The sequence below is a fragment of the Leucoraja erinacea genome, chromosome 6, assembly GCF_028641065.1.
Source record: "Leucoraja erinacea ecotype New England chromosome 6, Leri_hhj_1, whole genome shotgun sequence".
NCBI lineage: Eukaryota > Metazoa > Chordata > Chondrichthyes > Rajiformes > Rajidae > Leucoraja > Leucoraja erinaceus.
Genome location: NC_073382.1, coordinates 68,961,668 through 68,980,158, shown reverse-complemented (window position 1 = coordinate 68,980,158; position 18,491 = coordinate 68,961,668). Strand labels below are relative to the sequence as shown.

At 43.5% G+C, this 18,491-nt stretch overlaps 1 protein-coding gene across 1 annotated transcript in view; it reads left to right on the top strand.

Annotated features, from left to right (window-relative positions):
- The first annotated feature begins 354 nt into the window (after window positions 1–354).
- cwc15 (CWC15 spliceosome associated protein homolog) overlaps window positions 355–18,491 on the top strand; it is a 40,655-nt gene continuing 22,518 nt past the window's right edge. Inside the window, exons 1-4 of the mRNA XM_055637311.1 lie at window positions 355–509; window positions 6,108–6,249; window positions 7,451–7,563; window positions 12,112–12,194. Coding sequence (XP_055493286.1) covers window positions 6,119–6,249; window positions 7,451–7,563; window positions 12,112–12,194 — 327 coding nt within the window. The 5' untranslated portion in view covers window positions 355–509; window positions 6,108–6,118. The remainder of the gene's footprint in view (window positions 510–6,107; window positions 6,250–7,450; window positions 7,564–12,111; window positions 12,195–18,491) is intronic.

The following is an 18,491-nucleotide window of genomic DNA, read 5'->3' as shown; positions in this document are numbered from 1 at the left end:
AAGTTATTTTTATGCTTTATCTGATGGGATCAATCACATGCTTGATTTTTTTACATCTCAAAATGTTGTAACATTGCTAATAGTGCAAAAATACAAAACCAATGCCCCCAAGTCTATGTAGTTCAGAGCTTATTTTGAGGTTATAGTGTTAAAGAGCCTGATGGCAGCATCTCTGGAGAGAAGGAATGGGTGACATCTCGGGTCGAGACCCTCCTTCAGACTGTAAACGGTGTAAACCGACCTTCTTCGGTGTAAAACCAGCATCTGCAGTTCCTCCCTACCCGTTGGGAAGCCGCTGCGCCGTTCCCGACCCTCATCCTCTCGCAGGAAAAGCGCTTGGTGGCCGCGCCGGGCTCGGATCGTGTCGGTGTGGTGTGGTGTCGGCCACCGTGGACAGCGCGGTGCATTGTGGGGAATCCGGGGGTTCTGTTGCTGGTGGTTCGCGCGTTGGAACGGGCGGCCGTTGGGTTCGGAACGCGGCGCGGGCGGCGGCGGCGCGCGGCTCGCAGGTACCGGGGGCGCGCGGGAGGCAGGCGCGCGGTTACCGGCCGTGGGGGGGCGGGGGCAGGAGGCGCCACCGGGTGGGGGTGGGGGAGAGGAGGAGCCACCGGGTGGGAGAGACGGCGGCGGCTGCTGCTGGCGGCGGCTGCCGCTGCCCTCGCGGCCGCTCACCGGATCCCAGGGACAGGGTAGGGTCGGATTCACCGCCCGTCGCTCGGTGCAACCCCACATCTCCTCGCCCCCGCGGCCCACGGCCCACGGCCCACGGCCCACGTCCTGGCCCCGAGCGACATCTCCACCGACTGAACACACGTTGGGTGAATCTCTGGAACTCTCTGCCACAGAGAGTAGTTGAGGCCAGTTCATTGGCTATATCTAAGAGGGAGTTAAATGTGGCCCTTGTGGCCAAGGGGATCAGGGGGTATGGAGAGAAGGCAGGTACGGGATACTGAGTTGGATGATCAGCCATGATCATATTGAATGGCGGTGCAGACTCGAAGGGCCGAATGGCCTACTCCTGCACCTAATTTCTATGTTTCTATGTTTAACTAACTCAACGCGTCGGGCAGCATCTGCGGAGGGAATGAATAGACAACGTTTCCGTGTCTGAAGAAGGGTCCCCACCCGAAACGTCGCCTATTCCATGTTCTCCATTGGTGCTGCCTAAGTTATCTTTATGTGTAAACCAGTTCTTTGAAGTTCATGGTTTTTTCTGTAATATAATCTACAGTTCGTTGTATCTGCAGTTTAACTAGACCGCAGGACAGAGAGGAGATTCGAGAGAAGCAGGCAGGGGGGAAACACTAAATGTGGGTGGGTGGGAATGGACGGGAGCTAGAGGATGAGCTGGGGTGCAGGGTGGGTTCAATATGACTTTCACAGGCATCCAAGCAATCAACTATCTGGTAGAGACCAAAATTATGACCGGACAATTTATCAATCAATGAACTGTGAAGTTCATTAATGGACAAACATTAGGGTTTTTTGTTTTTTTTAAAGGACCCCTGGTTAAACGTTGTGCATCGGTTTGGTAGGGGAGAAGAGGCTTTGACTTAAATATGGCACTTCTTTCATCACTGTTCTCCATATGATTTCAACCTACACTTTTCAACCCAACTTTGTGGGTTGGGACCTGAACCCACTACTTTCGTAATGCACAGAAGTGCATATACCTCGGTAGAGGAATGGACTTGTATTTTGCTGACTACAACCTCAAATACATAATTCTTGGCAATAACTTCTCCAACCTATCAGAAAATCTAGGCTCTCAACCATAGCTCTGGATATGAGGGCAGTACTATGATTAACTCCACATCATTCCTTCTGTCTGCGACTCCGTCAGATTCTTTAGTTTACCTACAGAGCAGGCAATGAACCTTCAGTCTGTGCTCTCCCCCCTTTCTCTTGCTGCTCCTCATTCTCGTACATCTTCCTCCTCCTTTCTTCCAGTCCATCCTCCTGTGAATGTTGTGGCTCTTAACAAATTGCTGAGGCCCCTACACTCTATTCATCCCAGGTTTAGTTCCCAGGTTTTCTGATCGATGGCTGCATTCAGATGCCTGCCAAACTATTGATTTACTCTTGAGGATAGGTGTTGCTTCCAATCTTTGAAATCCTTGTTTGACAAGGCGATCTTCTGGTCATTCTGATTGAACACGGCCTGATTCATGTTTAAGAATGGAAGAGTCTTTTTGCAGGTGCCAATTGTTATGAGTTTCAGGAGAACCCATAAGCTTTGAACACTTTGAGGTTGTGGTAGGTAGGAATTAACAGGTTGTTTGTGAGGCACTGTATCAAACTTTCTTACCACAAATGTTAGGCTTACTGGTGCATAGTTCAAGTTTTTACTTGCAGCCCCTCTCAAATAGGCACAACATTCGCCATCTTCCAGTCTTCCCGCACCTCACCCATGTCTTAACGATTTGTATATCTGAACAAGGGCTCTTACAATTTCTTATCTAGCTTCACACAGCATCCTTGGATATATCTGATTAGGTCCATTAGATTTATCTACCTTCATATGTCTTAAAACATCCCGTAGATCCTCGACTGTAATATGGACGATCCTCAAAACATCGCTAGTAACATTTGCAAGTTCCCTAATCTTCATGTCTTTCTCAAGGTAAAAACAGGCAAAGTATTCACTGAGGACCTATTCTATCTCATGTGGCTCCACACATAGATGACTGCTTTAGTTTCTGGGGGTCCCTATTTTCTCTCTAGTGACCTTTCTCGCGTTAATATAAAATCCATTTGGATTCTCCTTAATCCTATCTGCTAGAGCTATCTCATGGCTGTTTTTTGCCCTTCTAATTTCCTTTGTGTATACTTTTCAATCCTATGATACTCCAGGAATATACTTGATCCTAGCTGCCTATACCTGACCCACATCTTTTTCCTGCCAGAGCCTCAATTTCTCTTGTCATCCAGGGTCCCTTACTCATTCCCTTCTGTCATCAGGCTTCTGAATCATCCTTCCATAAGGCTAGCATACTCTCCGATTCATCTTTTGCCTATTGTGGACATTGGACTTTGTGAACGGAACTGGCGCGCTGCAGTGCTGAAAATTATATTCCACACTCCATCTTCCCCTTTTCTCTCCATTCTACTTGCATTTGGCTTGATTGTGTTTATGTATAGTTTTATCCAATCTGATTGGATAGCATGCAAAACAAAGCTTTTCACTGTTCCTCAGTCCTTGTGAACAATGATAAACCTAAACTTGCCTCGCCATTCATTCCAACAGGAACATGCATACCTTGATCTCTCACTATCACACTTTTAATGCACCCCACTTTCCGGACATCCCTTTACCCTCATACAACCTGCTCCAATTAACTTCTACAAGTTCCTGTTTAATACCCACACATACTTATCCACTGCTTGATTAATCCACCTTGCCTGTCAGGACTCTAGCATTGAAATAAATGTAATTTAATCAAATTGTCTTTTGTTGCTCCATGCTGTGCGGCCCAATATCCTGTCTACTGAGAAAACACAAAGGAAACCGAAGTATCTTAACCCAAAACAACACCTATTCCCTTTCTTCAGAGATGCTGCCTGACCCGCTGAGTGTCAGCTTTTTGTGTCTATATCTTGTCTACTGAATTTGCTGTGATTGGCTCTTGTACCCACTTCCGGCCTACCACCTGCCTCACTGCTGCATTTGATTCCAGCCCCCTGCCAATCTAGTTTAAACCCTCCCGAGTAACACTAGCAAACATTTCCCAAGATTGCTACCTTTGAGGACCCGCTTTTTAACCTTTTGCCTAATTAAATTAGTTCTGAACATTGTCGCCCTGTCTGACTTCAACTATCATGCTGTGCCTCAGAATCAGGCCTGGTGCCACAGATTAGACTGCTGCTGCAGCCATCCTGCATGATTATGCTCCTGACTAATCCTGAGGATGTTCTGGTTCCCTCGTTGTCAGTCAGCAGCTGTGGCTGGGCACACCACCCACATGTGTAGTGCTAAGGGACACTAGAAGTTTCCATGACTTCTCACATCGTGGAAGTGGAGCATACCAGCGTCCTAACTGCCATCTCTATTGCACTACGACCAAAGAAAAGTTACAAACAAAACGTCTCATCTTATCTTCTGCCTCTGCTCATCCTCCTCTCCAAAGCCACTTGAGCTAAAGCCTCAGCACTCAGCCTCAAACATTACACCTGGACATTGGCTGCTCACGTCACACCCAAATGGCTGCCCTAAAAGTGTCTGCCTTCCTTTTATACACCAGGAAGGGAAAGTTGAGAGACCACATGCCCATTTTTATTTGTGAGTTGAAGGTGGAGAGAATTAACAGCTTCAACTCCTGGATGTTTAATCTGTAATCGGCCTAACACATAGATGGAAACATGAAGAAGGAATGCCAATGCCTCTACATTTTTAGAAATTTGAATTGAGTTGGCATATCACCAGAGACACTAACACACTTCTGCAGATGCACTAAGGAACGTATCCTGACTGGCTGCATCATGGCCTGATGTGGCAATTCCAACAGACAGGAATGTATATAGACACGAAATGCTGGAGAAACTCAGCGGGACTGGCAGACCGGAATGGGTGATGTTTCGGGTCGAGACCCTTCTTCCGACTGTCTGAAGAAAGGTCTTCACCAGAAACGTCACGCATTTCTTCTTTCCAGACATGCTGCCTGTCCCATATTTTACTCCAGTTACTCCGGCATTTGTGGTCGCCGGTGTGGTTTTTCACTAATGTCTTGTTTTTATTTACTTTTTTGCTGTATTGTAGAGTTTATGTGGGATTTATATATAATTTATGTCTTATATATGTGTGTTATCTGATCTATGTGCCTATGATGCTGCTTCAAACAAGATTTTCATTGTACCTGTACCCTGCTGTACGTGCACTTGACAATAAACTGGACCAGATTTCAAAGGTTTCAAAGGTCTTTTATTGTCACGTGTACCAATTAAGGTACAGTGATATGTGAATTACCATACAGCCATGCAAAAAAAAATCTGAATTCTTAACTGAACTAATCTCAAAGACAATAAGTCCTGATACAGTCTGTTGTATTTACTCCAAAATTTGGCACACCTTTATTTGTCTCTAAATATTTTGGCATCCCCTCTATAATGTACAGGTACGATGGTGGGGAAGCAATTAAATTACTGGACCAGTATTGAAGAAGCCTATACAGATGATCAAAAGCATTGAATTTAAAAGCCCATCACCAAAATGTTAAATGTAGTTATTAATTTGACAGCTACCAGATGAATGAAATAGCTTGACAAGCCACTCAGTTTGAAGTCAGTTACAGGAAGGCATTAAATGTTTCCATTTAATTTAACAACAAAAAACCCCCCCCCCCCCCAACCTTGGGTGTTTGAAATGAAAATAGGATATGCTGGAAATGCTCAGGCAGCATCTTAGGAGAAATAATTAAAGTTTCAGGTCAATAGCTTTGCTTCAAAATGTGAATGTAGAAAATTATTCATGTCTTTTGTCTCCACAAAAACAGGGGAAATCCAATCTAGTTAATTAGGACCCTATTGGAGTAGTCTCAGTTGAGATTTATTCACAAAAATCAGTGTGGAATATGATCAGATTTTTGTATGACATGCCCGTATTAAAGAAGGTTAAACAAGAAAATGAAGATTCTGGAATCTTGAGCAAAACACAAAGTGCTGGAGGAACTCAGTGGGGCAGTATCTGCGGGGGTGGGGGGGTGGATAGATGATGTTTTGCATTGGGACCTTTGTGATTAATGGAGTAGGGAGGGTGAGAAAGCTGGAAACGTGAGGTAGGGATGGGGCTAAGCCTGACACGATTTGGCTGATGGGTGGAGATAGTGACAAAGACTAGAAGTGAAAATGAGTCAAAGGAGTATCCGACAAGTAAAGAAGAGGAGGGGTAAAATGTAAACCGTGAGGGAGGAATAAAAATGAAAATGGATGGGGGGAGGTGGAAGAGGAGGGTAAAAAGAAATGGGGGTTTCGGAAATGGGAGAGGTGAGAATGTGTAAGGAGGAGAGGACAGGAACAGGGTGATGGGGTGGTGTATCTGAACTTTCAGCATAATCTTTTGTCATGTTTAGATAAATACTAATTTTCCTATCTTTGCCAATGTTTTTAAATAGGGCGCTTAAAAATGACAACTGCTGCTCGACCGACGTTTGAACCAGCTAGAGGAGGGAAGGGAAAAGGAGAAGGAGATCTGAGTCAACTTTCCAAGCAATATTCGAGTCGTGACCTTCCTTCTCATACTAAAATAAAATACAGGTTAGAAGATGGATGAAATTTGAGTGAAACTTTGTCTTGATTTTTTAATTTTCAATAAATTATTTGACTAGTTGTAGCATATGGCAATATGATTATATGTCTGATATTCTTGTTCCACAAGGATGTAACATTTTCATCAAATATTTAACACTGATAGATTAACAGGTGACTAGTAAATATTGTGTTTTGTGTTAGGAATTAAAATTTATAAGCAAGTAATCATGAGCCATTTCTGAGTTTCTTACCCAATTCCTAATTGATAGGAATTTATTTGCAGGTTTTTTGCTTTGAGAATTTGGCTAGAATTTGATTTGAATAGTCAGATTAAAGGGAGAAAGGGTGAAATTGAAGCAATAATTTAAATATGTTTATTGTAAAAAGACTATCTTTAAAAGCAATATTAAAGCTAATCATGTGGGCTCTTGAATTTAAATACATTTATTAAGTTCCTCTACATCTGTATAAACTTTATTAAGCAAATATTTTAAAATATGGCACCTACACATCTGCATTTAAAATGTATTGATTCAATTTAGTTATCAATGAGGCTCATACAGATCTTTTGGAGTAGGCATTAATGAGAAATAGTTTAAGCACCATATTTTTGATGCATTTGCCTGAGAAATGGACGGTGAAATTTTCCATCTTCTATTTTAATGTTGGAGTGGCTGAAGAGCAGGGAAAGGGTTGGTGGGATACTTAAATATTCCAGGCCACAGTTAAAGTTAGGATTATGTTGAAGTCTTTTACATACATCAATGTGGTAATTTATTCAAATATTACTTTATAATAAAAATATAAAGTAAATAAATCAATTCTGCTTCACCTTGTCAATTGCTCAGTATAATAGAAGAGAAACCATTGCTGACAATGCCTGGCACAGGGGAGGAATCAAGCAAATATTTCCCACTGACCTGGTAAATAGATCTAGAAGATGTAATGGTACATATGTCGAAGATTACATTGCACAAAGAGGAAAAATGCATCATTCAATAGCTACAGAGAATGCTGTTGGCTAATGGGGATAAGGAGACGAAAAAGGGTAAAATGATAAAAGGATTCAACCAGAGTGAAATACAGGCAACTTCGAGTGCCTGAGATGGGTGGAACAGTAATTTGGACGACTTTACTATTTCATATTTCCATGCACACGAAAATTAACTCAAAAGTAGCAAACCCACAAAAAAAAATATGATTACAGGCAACCGACCCAGGATGTCCCAGAAGAGCTGCGTAGCCGTGATTTTCGCAGGGATTTGGAGGACAGAGAACGTGCTGTGGTACGTGACAAGAACAGAGACCGACCACCCAGAGGTATGCAATAAGTTTCATTTCCAAACTGGGAATATCTTTTGATTTAAGAATGCTTTTTAATGCAGTATTGCGTTCAATTCTAGTTGCCTCATTAAAGAGCCCAGGAAAGTTTAATGAGAAGCTTTTATTTTTAAGTAGCTCATGGCTATAATTTGGAATGTATTGTCCATAGCTATGGTACACTCGGGCTTCATTTTTAATTTCAAAGAAAATTAGATAAATAAAGGAGAAAAAATTTGCATGTCTATGGGGGAAAAGGCCAGGAGGTGGAACTAGTGAGTTGTTCTGGCATGGAGTCAGCACATACATGATGGGCCAAATGATGATGAAGATACTTTATTGTCACTTGTACCGAGCTAGGCCCAGTGAAAATCTTTGTTTTTGCATACAAAGCACACAAAAGATCTCCACAAAGGCACTGATAAAGTTACAAAAAGTATTAATTCCTCCATTAATTCCTCCTTTCTGCCCACCTACCCCACGGCAGGTCCCCCTTAGTTCTAGGCCCCCCCCCCCATGCCGGGTCCCTCTTTGTTCTTGGCGACGTGGCCCATGCAGCTCGGCGAGACCTCGGGGCTCCAACCCCAGGTGTCTACATTAAAAACATTATAATCATGTGGCAGGTACACAAAATTGCTGGAGAAACTCACGCGGGTGCAGCAGCTTCGATCTTCCAGCATCTGCAGTTCCTTCTTGAACACAGTAAAAGTGCTCACTTTAGCTCATTTTACTGTGTTCAAGAAGGAACTGCAGATGCTGGAAGATCGAAGGTACACAAAATTCTTGCACCCGCTGAGTTTCTCCAGCAATTTTGTGTACCTTCGATCTTCCAGCATCTGCAGTTCCTTCTTGAACACATAATCATGTGGCAGCTCTTTGGAATGAGAAAATGTCCAAATAAACCATACTGTATGCAATAGTTTGTTTTTTCCACAGTGATCTTGTTTTGCTATGAAGCCACGTGCTCGAACCATTCTGATTCTATGCGTTAGGACACCAAATCCCTTTGCAACCCAGAACTCTGTCATCTCTGATCATCTAGATACACCACTTTTTCTTTTCTTTTTCTTGTTAAAACGAATAATTATACATTTTCCCAGATTCTGCTACATTTGTCAGATCTTTGACCACTTATTTAACCTAGTCAAAGTGTTTATTTGAAACTGACTTGATAAAATCTATATATGAAGGTAATTGAGGGATTTGGTAATAGGCTGTAAAATGGTGTTGAGATTTGGTTTAGAGATACAGTGGAGAAACAGGCTCTTCGGAGCACCGAGTCTGCGCTGATCAGCAATCTCGATACAGTAGCTCTATCCTACACATTAGGAGCAATTTACAATTTTACCTAAGCCAATTACCCTCCAAACCTGTACATCGTTGGAGTGTGGGAGGAAAACGGCGCACCAGGGGAAAACACATACAGTCACGGGGAGAACGTACAAACTCTGTACAGACAGCACCCATAGTCAGGATCGGATCCGGCTCCATAAGGTAGCAACTCTACCACTGGACCGTTGTGCTACCCAGGTAAACAATGAGCCATGATCTCGATAACTTGTTGAGCAGGCTCAAATAATGCATGCTCGACTACTGCCCCTAAATCTTAATGATTTTAAATTACTTCTGTAGCTTCCTTATGTCCATATATAAATATACTTTCCTATTTCTCTTTTTGTCATGAGCAACTTTAGCGATCATACGGTACCCAGTACCAATCTCTGCAACTTGCCAACCAGAAGAAATCCCAATTATTCCTGCTGCTGTATTCATGTTATCAGCCGACACTCAATCCATGCCAATAAGTTACTCCAATACCGCGTGCTTTTATTTTTGGCAATCATTTTATCAGTTATTTTGATCGTTGTGAACTGCCCTCTGGAAATTAATCTACCTTTATTCACAGCTTACACTGCTACTTCAAAGAACAATAAATTGGTCAAACCTGGTTTATCTTCACGGAGCTGTTGATTCATCTGGTTACCTTGAATTGTTCATGGTGCTCAGCTACAATGTCTTTAATAATAGCAAATAATATTTTCCTTATAACACATGTTAAGGTAACTGGTGGTAGTGTCTTGCTATGTGTCTCGCTTTTGAAGCAAAGCAGGTATATTGATAAATGTCAAATCTAATAGAACCTTCTCTGTCTGAAAAATTTGGGAGAATTAAAACCAACATATCCAATCTTTCAGAGTTTATTTTTAAGTTCCTCAGATGAAGTCCATTATGCCCTGCAGACATGCCATTCTAATTTAGATAGTCAAGGTTTACAATTTGCTATTTTCGAACGTGTGTGTGCACATAGTTTGATGAAATAACTGGGAACAAATTTACTTGGGTAACTAGACAAAATTCCTGGAGAAACTCAGCGGGTGCGGCAGCATCTATGAAGCGAAGGAAATAGGCAACGTTTCGGGCCGAAACCCTTCTTCAGACTGATGCAGGGTGGGGGGCAGGAAGAAGAAAGGAAGAGGAGGAGCCAGAGGGCTGAGGGAGAGCTGAGAAGGGGAAGAGACAGCAAGGGCTACTGGAAATTGGAGGTCAATGTTCAGGCCACCGGGATGCAGACTGCCCAAGCGGAATATGAGGTGCTGCTCCTCCAGTTTCCGGTGGTGCTCACTCTGGCAATGGAGGAGGCCCAGGACAGAAAGATCAGATTCGAAATGAGAGGGGAATTGAAGTGCTGAGCCACAGGGAGATCAGGTTGGTTAATGCGGACCGAGCTGAGGTGTTCGGCGAAACGATCGCCAAGCCTACGCATGGTCTCACCGATAAAGATCAGCTGACATCTAGAGCAGCGGATCCAATAGATGAGGTTGGAGGAGGTGCAGGTGAACCTCTGTCGCACCTGCAACGACTGCTTGGGTCCTTGCATGGAGTCGAGGGGGGAGGTAAATCGACAAGTGTAACATCTCTTGCGGTTGCAAGAGGTTTCGGAGATGGGGTGGTGCGGGTGGGAAGGGAAGAATTGACCAGGGAGTTACGGAGGGAGCGGAAAGCAGACTGGGGGGAGATGAGAAGACGTGGCGAGTGGTGGGATCATGTTGGAGGTGGCGAAAATGACGGAGGACTGTTTGTTGAATGTGACGGCTAGTGGGGTCGAAGGTGAGGACTAGGGGGACTCTGCCCTTGTTCCGAGTTGGGGGGGGATGGGGAGAGAGCAGTGTTGTGGGGTATTGAAGAGACCCTGGTGAGAGCCTCATCTATGGTAGGGGAGGGGAACCCCCGTTCCCTGAAGAATGAGGACATTTCCAATGCTTGGGTAACTTATGTTGATTGCATAAGTATAATTATTATTGAGATACAATGTGGAGAGGCAGCTGGAGAAGGTGGTTCATGTGTCAGTTGCAGAACTTGTTTGGGACAATGATGGGACAATGCTCAGCAACCAGATGAGAAAGATGAAAATCTCCCATTTAGTTTAGTCCTGCTAATGCATTGGCATTGAGTGTCATTTGTAGCCTCAGGACTTCACGAAGCACTTCATCGAGATCACTTTGAATCTGAGGAAATATAGCAAGTCTGCGATAATCTAATTTAATATTTAGCTCACCAGGGCTTCAGTGAGTTTAGAGGAATTGTGGGAAATGGGATCCTAACGAGTCAGACTCTAAACTATCAGAATTTCATTTAAATCTATTTCCTTCATGTCCCAAAGATGGACACAAAGTGCTTGAGTAATTGAGCCGGTCATGCAGCATCTCTGGAGAAAAAGGATGGGTGGTATTTTGTGTCGAGCCCCTTCTTCAGGGGGGTGGGGTGATGAAGAGCGAGAAAAAAATCCGGGTCGGCTGTAAATTATCTCGGGCAGTAGGTCCATTATTCGGCACGAAACGTTACCTATTTCATTTGCTCCATAGATGCTGCTGCACCCGCTGAGTTTCTCCAGCATTTTTATGTACCTTCGATTTTCCAGCATCTGCAGTTCCTTCTTGAACCCATTATCTCTGGCAGGTCCTTTGTTGGCTAGGGGTGTGATCTCAAGAGGGAAACAATGGAGAACTGTGAAACTGGTAAAATGACTAGGGTGGAGGAAAGGGGGGAGGGGAGTAGAGTGTAAGTAGAAGTTACTCAAGAGTATTTAATGTTCATACTGCTGGGTTGATAGCTGCCCAAGCGAAATATGAGGTGCTGGAAAATGTATTATACTACTGTGTAACATTTTTTTTTAAAGGTGAATGAAAGCTTGTTGAGTTGTTATATTGAGTTATTCCCAATACTCTAGGCAATCTTCTAGTTTGGCACCAGCAATCCTCTGGTGATGTCAGACTAACAGTTGGTTGAGGAAATATATTGCCCAAAACTACTGCAATCTTCAGTAGTGTGGGAGAATCTATTACACATCACCTGAAAGATCTTAGTGTTACAGAACTATAAGTATTTTATTAAGTGTCAGTATAGATTATGTGTTCAAGTTTCTAAAATGTGAATCTACATCATTTTACTGTGGATATTAGAATGGTACCTGTCATTTGAAAGGCAGAGCACCAGCCCAGTATTTTTTTTTCATTATAACAGCGTAATTTATTTTGCTTTGACTTGTAGAACACACAACATCATCTTCGAAGAGGCCACGGCTGGACCAGATACCTGCAGCTAACCTTGATGCTGATGATCCATTGACAGATGTATGTTATGATTTTATCCATTTAATTTATTTAAAAGAAAATCTATACTTTTTTTGGTAATTGTGTACTTGTATTGTTCTTGGAAACTCTACCAGAAGATGGCTTATGCATCCCTAGTATTTTTTAGGAGTGCAGATAAGGTTATCGGGTTATTGGCAACCAGATATCTATATATAACCAGATATATAGCTAGATAACTATAACCAGATATATAGTCAGTTCTTGCTCCTCCCTCATCATCTCTTCACTGCATTACTTCCTGCTATTTCCACCCACCACCTTTTTGCCCTATTAACCACATTTCCAGTGCTGCTTTCTACCTTGCCATTAATCTCAACATCCTCCGCACTCTTTTTAAAAGCGCTTGAGCCCTCTTCGGTGAGGTGGAAGGTTTTTATATCAATAGTCCAGTTAAATATAATCAGTTGCTGAAATTCTATGGCAACTGAAACAAACCTCCCAAGGCCGATGGAGTACTGAGCGTGGTGAGTGCAAGCGGGCTTGGAGAATGGACAGATTGGATCTCACAGGATTGTAGGACCGCATTAAAACCCCAATAATGAAATATCTGCTTGCTTGAAAATCCCAATTGTCCGGTTAGCTCATTGGTTGATTTGCAGGTGAACCAAGGGTCTGTAGTGCTAGTGGGCTTTTTGTTGCTGATACGGCCAGGGTCATGAATATTAAGGTTTTGACAAACTGAAACACCCTGAATTCGCTTTCTTGTTCTCTTTAAATTCATTGAGTTCACTGAAAAAAAAATATAGTGCTTTTGTGTAATGTGCGAAACATGAAATTAAAGTATTTTGTGGTAGTAATAGAGTTAGCATCCAATAAGACCAGAAATCTGTCTATCCCATATCACCAAAGTTCCAAGGATGCCTGATATCAGCATTTTACTGCAGTACATGTAGGTGAGCTGGATGGATCATACCAATAGGCCAAGATGCAAACGATATTTTTGCCGCGCTTAAATAATGGAGTGGAACGCCCTCTACCATCCTACCAATGTTCAGTCACTGGAAAATAAAGTGGATGAAATAAGGTCAAGGCTGCTTTACAAAAGGAAGCTGAGAGAATGCTGTGTGCTCTGTTTCACAGAGACATGGATCACCCCCAGCTCCCCAGACTCAGCCATCCAGCCTGAAGGTTTCACCTTCCGTCATATGGACCGAATGCGGGCATTGGGCAAATGGAGGGGCGGGGGCGTCTGCCTCATGGTGAACTCTGCGTGGTGCTCAGGCGTCCGTCTAGCGCTAGAGGAGCTGCACACCGTGGTCAACAAGCACCAGTCAGCGTACCCAAAGCCTTTACCATCATAGCTGAGGACTTCAACAAAACCTGATTTCTTCAGGTTAAAATCACTCCCTAACCACCACCAATGTCTCCTGCTGCACCAGAGGATTAAACACCCTTGACCACTGCTACACGACCATCAAAGATGCCTATCGCTCCATTCCATGCCCTCACGTCGGCAAATCTGACCATTCGGCTGTGCTGTTTCTTCCTGCATACAGGCAGCAACTGAAGAGCGCACCCCCAGCGGTGAGGACTGCACAGAACTGGGCAGGGGATGCAGTGGAGCAACTACGGGACTGCTTGGAGTCTGTAGACTGGGCAATGTTCAAGGACTCTGCAACGGACCTGAATGAATATGCCAAAGTTGTCACAGACATCATAAGGAAATGTGTGGAGGATTGTGTTCCTACAAAAACCATCCGAGTGTTTCCTAACCAGAAGCCTTGGATGAACCAAGAGTTCGGCAATCTTCTAGGACCAGATCCCGGGCATTCAGGTCTGGTGACCATATAGAGGTGTATGAGAAGTCCAGATACGACCTTGACAAGGCCATCAAAAAGGCCAAAAGGGACATTTGCTCTAATGTGGAGGATGAGGTGGATGTTCAGCAACTGTGGCAGGGCTTGAATATTATCACCTCCTACAATGCGAAATAATGAGGCAGCACAAACAACAGTGAAGTATCGCACCCTGACAAGCTCAATGTGTTCTATGCACGCTTTGATTGGGGGAACAATGATGTACCTTCCCAAGTCCCCATACACCCTGATGGCATTACAGTCACAGTTATAGAGACCGATGTCAGAAGATCCTTCAGGGGGGTGCACTCTCAAAAAAGTGTCTAGACCTGATGGTATCCCCGATGTAGTTCTCAAAACCTGTGTAGACCAACTGGCTGGAGTTTTTGCGGACATTTTCAACATTACTGAGGTTTGAGGTTCCCACCTGATTTAAGAGGGCATCAATAATACCGGTGTCCAAAAAGAGTAAGGTGACCGGAGATACTAACGTCCGTGTGCTTTGAGAGGTTGGTTATGGCGCATATCAACTCATATCTCAATAAGAACCTCAACTCACTACAGTTTGCTTACCGCCACAACAGGTCAACTGAGGATGCGATTGTAGTAGTAGACCGTGCGCAGTTCTGGGATCAGGATTTTGTCTCTTCACCTGTGAAAGAACCACTAGTGGAGCCGGTGCTGATGGGGCCTGTCGGGAAATCCCCTGTGAAACCTGCGCTGGTCAAGTCATCGCCTGCTAAGAAACTCCCTGTGCAGGTTGTACCTGTGGAGGCGTCACCTGTAAAAAGTGTCACTGAGGGGCCGTATCGTACACGCGCGGGACAGGTCAGCAGGCCAAATCCCAGATACAAGGACTATGTCCAGAGGCAATCATTGGACTCTAACTGACATTACTTAATCGCATCTGCATTGTATCCTCTGCCGTGTCGCTGTAGATGATAGTTAATTTTATGTCTATATATGATGTTCTTGCATGCTTTGTATATAGCCCATGGGGAAAAGTCTTAAGAAGCAGGATGTGGATCAATCACTATTGCTGATTTGATCCATGTCTGGCTTTGCAATTGCTAACCCGATCTGTAATCCATGTCGGGTTTCCACTATACCACCCGGTGGTATGCGGACAGCCATGCTTTCAGTTTAACCTACGACTTTGAGCCTACAGTACCTGTCTCTGTATGTATTCTTATTAAAGTACTTATTATAAAGTTCAGTGACTCGGGGTTACCAGTACTTCATGCAACAATCTCACTGGCTCCCCATTATGCACTGGACCACTTGGACGGGAGCACCTCAAGGCTGGGTGCTCAGCCCCCTGCTCTGCTTGCTCTATACTCACAACTGTGTGGCTGGACACAGTTCGCCAATGACACCACCATTGTTGGACGAATTACAGATGGTGATGAGTCAGAGTACAGAAGTGAGATTGATCGATTGACCAAATGGTGCCAGCACAACAACCTGGCTTTTAATATCAGTAAGACCAATGAACTGATTGTGGACTTTGGAAGAGGAAGGATGTGGACCCACAATCCTGTTTATATCAACGGGATGATAGTGGAGAGAGTAAAATTCCTGGGCATGCATATTTCCGAAGATCTTTCTTGGACCCAGCAAACTGATGCAATTATAAAGAAAGCGCATCAACGGCTCTACTTCCTCAGAGGATCACAGAGATTTGGTATGTCAGAGGATTCTCTTGAACTTCTACAGGTGTACAGTGGAGAGCATATTGACTGGTTACATCACTGCCTGGTTCGGCAACTTGAATGCCCAGGAGCTAAGAAGACTGCAAAAAGTTGTGAACACTGTCCAGTCCATTACTGGGTCTGATCTCCCCCCCCCATAGAAGGGATTTCCCGGAATCACTGCCTCCAAAAGGCAGCCAACATAATCAGACCCACACCACCCTGGCCACACCCTCATTTCACCCCTGCCATCGGGAAGAAGATACAGGAGCCTGAAAACCGTAACGTCCAGGTTCATGAACAGCTTCTTCCCTACAGCCATTCAGCTATTAAACACTACAACCTCAAATAAGCTCTGAACGACATAGACTATTATTACACTATTATTGTTTTATTTCCTCTGTCCGATCCACACCAACCATCGATCCCCGTTCACTGACGCTATCCTACACACACTAGGGACAATTCACAATTATACAAAGCCAATTAATGTACAAACCTGTACGTTTTTGGGGTGTGGGAGGAAACAGGAGATACCAGAGAAAACCCACGCAGGTCATGGAGAGAACATACAAACTCTGTATAGACAAGCACCGTAGTCAGGACCGAACCCGGGTCTCTGGTGCTGCAAGGCAGCAACTCTATTGCTGCACCACCATGCCACCCTAGGTGTGGCGTGCCATGAGATGGAATATGAGCGGCAAGTGGCTTTTGGGTGATGATGCAAACATTTTGCACTTGACTGCTGCTTAACTCATAACTTTCACACTGGTCAACGGTGCAAATAGTTAAGCCACCACTGATGAAATGAAAGGTCAGGCTGAATTACTAAATGCATTAATTCTTTTACAAATATGCCAATGCTTGAAATCTGAATTAAAAAAAAAAAATCAAACAATCCTCGAACTGCATATCAGTTCAATCGGCATTCTTGGAATGGAAACATCGTTAATGTTTCAACTGAAGACATAGAAACATAGAAAATAGGTGCAGGAGTAGGCCATTCGGCCCTTCGAGCTTGCACCGCCATTCAATATGATCATGGCTGATCATCCAACTCAGTATCCTGTACCTGCCTTCTCTCCATACCCCCTGATCCCTTTAGCCACGAGGGCCACATATAACTCCCTCTTAAATATAGCCAATGAACTGGCCTCAACTACCTTCTGTGGCAGAGAATTCCAGAGATTCACTACTCTCTGTGTGAAAAATGCTTTCCTCATCTCGGTCCTAAAAGATTCCCCCCTCATCCTTATACTGTGACCCCTTGTTCTGGACTTCCTCAACATCGGGAACAATCTTCCTGCATCTAGCCTGTCCAACCCCTTAAGAATTTTGTAAGTTTTTATAAGATCCCTCCTCAATCTTCTAAATTCTAGCGAGTACAAGCCGAGTCTATCCAGTCTTTCTTCATATGAAAGTCCTGACATCCCAGGAATCAGTCTGGTGAACCTTCTCTGTACGCCCTCTATGGCAAGAATGTCTTTCCTCAGATTAGGAGACCAAAACTGTATGCAATACTCCAGGTGTGGTCTCACCAAGACCCTGTACAACTGCAGTAGATCCTCCCTGCTCCTATACTCGAATCCTTTTGCTATGAATGCTAACATACCATTTGCTTCACTGCCTGCTGCACCTGCATGTCTACTTTCAATGACTGGTGTACCATAACACCCAGGTCTTGTTGCATATGTACCATGACACCCAGGTCTCGTTGCATCTTTCATCAGAGCTGAGAAAATGAGAACACAACTTACTTTTAAGTTGTATTAACAGGAACAAGAGAATATCTCTAGGGTGAGATTATGATTGCTGAGATGACTCCTGTGGTCACAGTGGTGTCCAGTTAATAGATTAATGAGGCGTGTTGGAGAGTAAACAAGCAGAAGAACATTGTCATTTCCATCTACCAAATCTCTTTACAGCACTTTCTTATGCAACATCACCTCTTTCATTTCATCCATTCTCAACATCCAATGACACAAACAGGTGAAGAAAAGTTTCATTCGCATTTTTTCCAATTATGTGTATTGCATTTGGTTCTCATGATTTTGCATCTTCTAAGTTGGAGAAACCAAATGCTGACTGAGGGACCACTCTGCCGGACACCTCGATTAAGTCTCCGTCTAACATAAGGTTGAGGAAAAGCACTTGTTTTCCATCCAGGCAAGTGCAGCCTTCAGAATCCAATATTGAATTCAACAATTTACATAACCTGTTTTATCTTTTTGTGTTAGAACTGACCAGTTCTTCTGTAACTTTATCCATTTGTAATATTGACTCAGTTTTTCACTCCATGTAGTCAAGGCTGATATGCTGATCATTTCCAGCTTTGTCTTTTAGATTTCAGAATTCAGCAACAGTGCTCACTTGCTTTTCACAGCTTTAACCTGTTTGTTTTTTACTCTCTATTTACCACCTTGAACCTACTAAACCAACAGCCTCTTAAACAGTGAGATTATTGCTGGTCTCATCCTTTTGCCAATATTCTTTTTGTCCTATCCATTCACTTTCCCCCACGTCAATAAAATATGATTAGTGATTTTCCCTGTTAATGTGAATTTGAAATATTCATTGTTATTTCTGCATTGCTGAGTTAAGCCACTAGGTGGCCAAGTTGTGCAGGAAATCGATGCAGTGAAATTCCATGCCTTAGAAGGAAAGGATGCAGTTCTCTCCCACCTTACCCTGTCCCCAGATACATAAACTTAAGATAATTTCATATCCTGTTGAATATCCTATTTAGAATCGTAATTTGTTGCCAGTGGCTATTGCGTAGTTTGGATAAA